The 5,417-nt window shown below is 40.5% G+C and overlaps 1 protein-coding gene across 1 annotated transcript in view; it reads right to left on the bottom strand.

The window, feature by feature from the left end:
• Positions 1–1,102: 1,102 nt before the first annotated feature.
• The window catches only part of LOC103078434 (olfactory receptor 2K2), a 12,323-nt gene continuing 8,008 nt past the window's right edge, over positions 1,103–5,417 (bottom strand). The window contains 1 exon segment of the mRNA XM_082930866.1: positions 1,103–1,201. Within this exon segment, the coding sequence (XP_082786992.1) occupies positions 1,103–1,201 (99 nt within the window).

The raw sequence follows: 5,417 nt of genomic DNA, 5'->3' as shown, positions 1-5,417 counted from the left end.
CTAAAATTAACAGGCATTGTGGACATAGTTCTGACCCATATGCAGTAGGAGGGGACTAGCCCTTGATTTGTTCTGGGCAGTGTGCTACTATTAATACAACGTCAAAGGAACTTTCTTCCCTTACAATGGGTCAAGAGGATAAGGATACAGGCATACCTTGGAGAGACTGTAGGTTAGGTTCCAGGCCAACACAAAAAAGTCAATATTGCAATAAAGCTAGTCACGATTTTTTTGTTTCACAGTGAATATAAAAGTTATATTTACACTATACTGTAGTCTATTAAGTGTGCAATAGCACTATGTCTAAAAGAAAGTACAGGGCTTCCCTGGTGGCGCAGTGGTTGAGGGTCCGCCTGACGATGCGGGGGACGCGAGTTCGTGCCCCGGTCCGGGAGGATCCCACATGCCGCGGAGCAGCTGGGTCCGTGAGCCATGGCCGCTGAGCCTGCACATCCGGAGCCTGTGCTCCGCAACGGGAGAGGCCACAACAGTGAGAGGCCCGCGTACCGCAAAAATAAATAAATAAAAGAAAGTACATACCTGTGGAAACAGAATGGTCCCTGCCATTCCAGTAAATACCGAATGTTGTGCACCATCAAGCCATCAGCCACTGCAGACCCTCCCCCTAACCTCCCCCACACCACGGTGCACCCTGAGGGGAATTCAGGATGGAGAAAAACAAGAAATATTCTGTGCTCAGGATACTGGCCCTAGACAGATAAGATGCATATCTAAGGAATCATTTCAATGAGCCCAGACTCTTCCATCTTGCCATACATAGAAAGCACTTAAATCATTAACTTGAGATGTCTGTTTTTGTTATTAGCAGTAATCTTCTGATGTTCGATTACATGGGTTTGTCAGTTCCTTTTTTTTTTCAGCAAAAACTCCTATGTATCCTGGCTCCTTCCTTACCTCTTCAGAACAGTTCCTCAGAGCCATCTGAGAGGCTGTCCCTGGGGCTATTAGTCCTCAGTAAGGTCTCCTAATAAATTTTAACTCGCAACTTTTAGGTTGTTCATTTTTCTTCAGTCGACATACATTCATTTAAAAATACTTAAGCGCTAAAGAAATGCTAACCACCATCTGAGCCTTCAGTGAGTCATAATCTTTTTGCTCGTGGAGGATCTTGCCTCAGTGCTGATGGCTGCTGACTGATCAGGGTGGTGGTTCCTGAATGTGGAGGTGGCTTTGGCAATTTCTTAAAATAAAACAATGAAATTTGCCGCATCAGTTGACTTTTTCTTTCACAAACGATTTCTCTGTAGCATGCAATGCTGTTAGATAGCATTTTACCCACAGTAGAACTGTAGCAATTCAGTTACGTCTTCAGGGTCCACCTCTAATTCTAGCTCTCTTGTTATTTCCACCACCTCTGTAGTTTCTTCCTCCACTGTAGTCTTGAACCCCTCAAAGTCATCCATGAGGGCCAGAATCAACTTTTTCCAAACTCCTGTTCATGTTGATATTTTGACCTCTTCCCATGAATCATGAATGTTCTCAATGTTCACGAATGTTCTTAATGGCATCTAAAATAGTGAATCCTGGGCTTCCCTGGTGGCGCAGTGGTTGAGAGTCCGCCTGCCAATGCAGGGGACACGGGTTCGTGCCCTGGTCCGGTAGGATCCCACATGCCGTGGAGCGGCTAGGTCCGTGAGCCATGGCCACTGAGCCTGCGCGTCCGGAGCCTGTGCTCCACAGCGGGAGAGGCCACAACGGTGAGAGGCCCGCATACCACAAAAAAATAAATAATAAATAAATAAAATAAAATAGTGAATCCTTTCCAGAAGGTTTTCAACTGACTTTGCCCAGACCCATCAGTTATGGCTTTATGAGGTGTATTTCTCACATAATAAGACTTGAAAGTTGAAATTACTCCTTGATCCATGGGCTGCAGAATGGATGTTGTGTTAGCAGGCATGAAAACAACATGAATCTTATTGTACATCTCCATCAGAGCTCTTGGGTGACTGGGTTCATTGTCAAATGAGCATTAGTATAATATTTATTGTGAAAGGCATCTTTTTCCCTAAGCAGTAGCTCTCAACAGTGGGCTTCAAATATTCAGTAACCCATGTTGTAAACAGATGTGCTATCATCCAGGCTTTGTTGTTCCATTTCTAGAGCACAGGCAGAGTAGATTAGCACAATTCTTCAGGGTCCTAGGATTTTCAGAATGGTAAATGAGCACTGGCTTTAACCTTAAGTCACCAGCTGCATTAGCCCCTAACAAGAGAGCCAGCTTGTGTGCTGAAGCTTTGAAACCAGGCATTGACTTTTCCTCTCTAGCTATGAAAATCCTAGATAGTATCTTCTTCCAATAGAAGGCTATTTTGTCTACACTGAAAATCTGTTGTTTAGTCATCTTTATTCATTATCTTAGCTGGATCTTCTGGATAACTTGCTGCAGCTTCTACATCAGCACTTGCTGCTTCACCTTGTACTTTTATGCTACAAAGACAGCTTCTTTCCTTAAACCTCAGGAACCAACCTCTGCTAGCTTCCAACTTTTCTTCTGTAGCTTCCTCACTTCTCTTAGCCTTCATAGAATTGCAGAGAGTTAGGTTCTTTCTCTGGCTTAGGTTTGGCTTAAGGGAATGTTGTGACTGGTTCGATCTTCCATCTAGACCACTAAAACTTCCTCCATTTCAACAACAAGACTGTTTTCACCTTCTTATGATTCATGTGTTCACTACGGTAGTGAATCTTCCTCCAAGGGCTTATCCTTTGCATTCACAACTTGGCTAACTGTTTGGCACAAGAGGCCTAGCTTTCAGCCTATCTCAGCTATTGACATGCCTTCCTCAGTAAGTGTGATCATTTCTAGCTTTTGATTTAAAGTGAGAGATGTTTGAATCTTCCTTTCACTTGAACACTTAGAGGCCACTGTAGGGTTTTAATTGGTCTAATTTCAATATTGTGTCTCAGGGACTAGGGAGACCCAAGAAGAGGGGAAAAGATGGGGGAACAATGGTTGGTGGACCAGTCAGACAACACACAACATTTATGGATTAAGTTCACCATCTTATATGGGCACAGTTCACGGTGCCCCAAAACAATTGCAACAGTAACATCAAAGATCAGAAATCACCATAACGAATATAATAGTAATGAAAAAGTTCATTTCAAGAATTATCAAACTGTGACACAGAGACATGAAGTGAGCAAATGCTGTTGGAAAAAAATGACATGAGTAGACTTGCCCGACACAGGGTTTCCACAAACCTTCAATTTGTAAAAAAAACAAAAAAACAAAAAAAACACCATCTGCAATGTGCAATAAAGTGAAGCACAATAAAGCAAGGTTTGCCTGTAGAGGGAAATGTTGTATAGGTTAATCTGAAGGCCCATTTGAGGAAAGGAAATAGAAGATGAAGAAAGAATGATACTGGGAAGGTACTTCTTTGCTCAGGGAGCAGTAAAATGCACGCACACCACTCTACCTAGTCCTTCTCTCATTCCAGATGCTCCACTACTCCTCTGAGAAGATCTTCCCACGGCCCCTTGAGGAGCAGCTACTTGACTTAGCTCTCCAAATAGCACTAGAACATACCTTTGTTGACAAAATTTACCTAACCAAGATAATCATAATGCTTTTCTTTCTCTATAGCACCTCAGTTCTTCATTATGACACCATTCCCACTACACAAGTACAGGTCACAGGCCAGTTCTGACTGCCCTGGAGGGAGCTGTGTTTTCCTGGGCTCCATTACAGTTTAGAACCCAGGCCCTGCTGTCCTGGAGGTGCTCACAGGTTAAATAAGACACCGTGGGATTTAGCCCCACGGGTAGGCAATAGGTTTGCAGTGAACTTGGGAAAATCCAATTGAGACTTATTAGTAGGGGAACTCTTCTCAGAAAGTTTCCTAAGGGGAATTTGAAGTGCCTTCAAAGTGAAATGATTCTATTTATGAGTAACAGTGCAGTACTGAGAGGTGGAGGTGCTTCAGAGTACTCATAAAATGTCCAAGGAAATTATTACTCTCAATTTTAAGAAATTTACTCCATTTTATAAATTACAAATACTGTAAAGTTTCACACTCTGATTATGGATACACTCTGATACACTCTGATACACTCTGATAATTATGGATACAGGTCACTATACATTTGTACAAACCGATAGAATGTGCAACACCAAGAGTGAGCCCTAATGTAAACTATGGATTTTGGGTGACTATGAGGTGTCAGTGTAGGTTCATCAACAAACATACCATTCTGGTGGGAATGTCGATAATGGTGGAGGCTAAGGGGGCAAGAGCAGGGATTATATGGGAAATCTCTGTACCTTCCCCTAAATTTTGCTGTGAACCTAAAACTACTCTAAAGTCTTAATGAAAAAAAAAGAGCCAAGTTACCCATATTGAAGAATTAAGGACATAATAGAGACAATAAAATAAGTAATCAAAATGGGCAAAAGACTTGAATAGACATTTCTGTAAAGAAGATATACAAATGTCCAAAAAGTATATGAAAAGATGCTCAACATCACTAATCATTAGATAATTGAAAGTCAAAGCCACAATGAGATACCACCTCACCCCCATTAGGATGGTTAATATAAGAAAAACAAAAAACAAAAAATACAAGTGTTGGCAAGGATGTGGGGAAATTGAACCCTCGTGCACTGTCAGTGGGAATGTTATATGGTGTAGCTGTATGGAAAACTTAACAACTACTATGGAGGTTTCTCAAAAAACTAAAAGTAGAACTACTATATGACCCAACAATCTCACTTGTGCATATATATCCAAAAGAACTGAAAGCAGGATCTCAGAGAGATATCTGCACACCCATGTTCACTGCAGCATTATTCACAATAGCCAAGAGGTGGAAGCCACCCAACTGTCCATCAATAGATGAATGGATAAAGAAAATGTGGTATATACATACAATGGAATATTTTTCAACCTCATTAAAAAAAGAAATTCTGTCACATGCTACAACATTGATGAAACTTGAGGACATTATACTATGTGAAATAAGCCAGTCACAAAAATACAAATCCTGTCTGATTCCACTTATATGAGGCATCTAGTCAAATTCATAGAAACAGAAATTAGAATCATGGTTGCCATGAGCTAGGAGGAGGAGAAATGGCGAGTTGTTTTTCAGTATGTATAGAGTTTCAGTTTTGCAAGATGAAAAAGTCCTGGAGATGTGCTGCACAACAATGTGAATATACTTAACACTATGGTACTTGTATGCTTAAAAATGGTTAAGATGGTAAATTTTATGTATGAGTTTTTTAACCACAATTAAATTTTTAATTTAATTAAAAATTAATAACAGTATTAAGTCTTCCAGTCCATGAACATGAAATATTTTTCCATTTATTTAGGTCTTTATTTTCTTTCAACAATTTTGTAGTTTTTAGTGTACAAGTCTTGTAATTCTTTTTTTTTTTTTTTTTTTTT

Source organism: Lipotes vexillifer, unplaced genomic scaffold (genome assembly GCF_000442215.2).
Source record: "Lipotes vexillifer unplaced genomic scaffold, Lipotes_vexillifer_v1.1 scaffold230, whole genome shotgun sequence".
Lineage (NCBI taxonomy): Eukaryota > Metazoa > Chordata > Mammalia > Artiodactyla > Lipotidae > Lipotes > Lipotes vexillifer.
The sequence above is the reverse complement of the archived record's forward strand: the minus strand, read 5'-3'. Positions and strand labels throughout refer to the sequence as shown.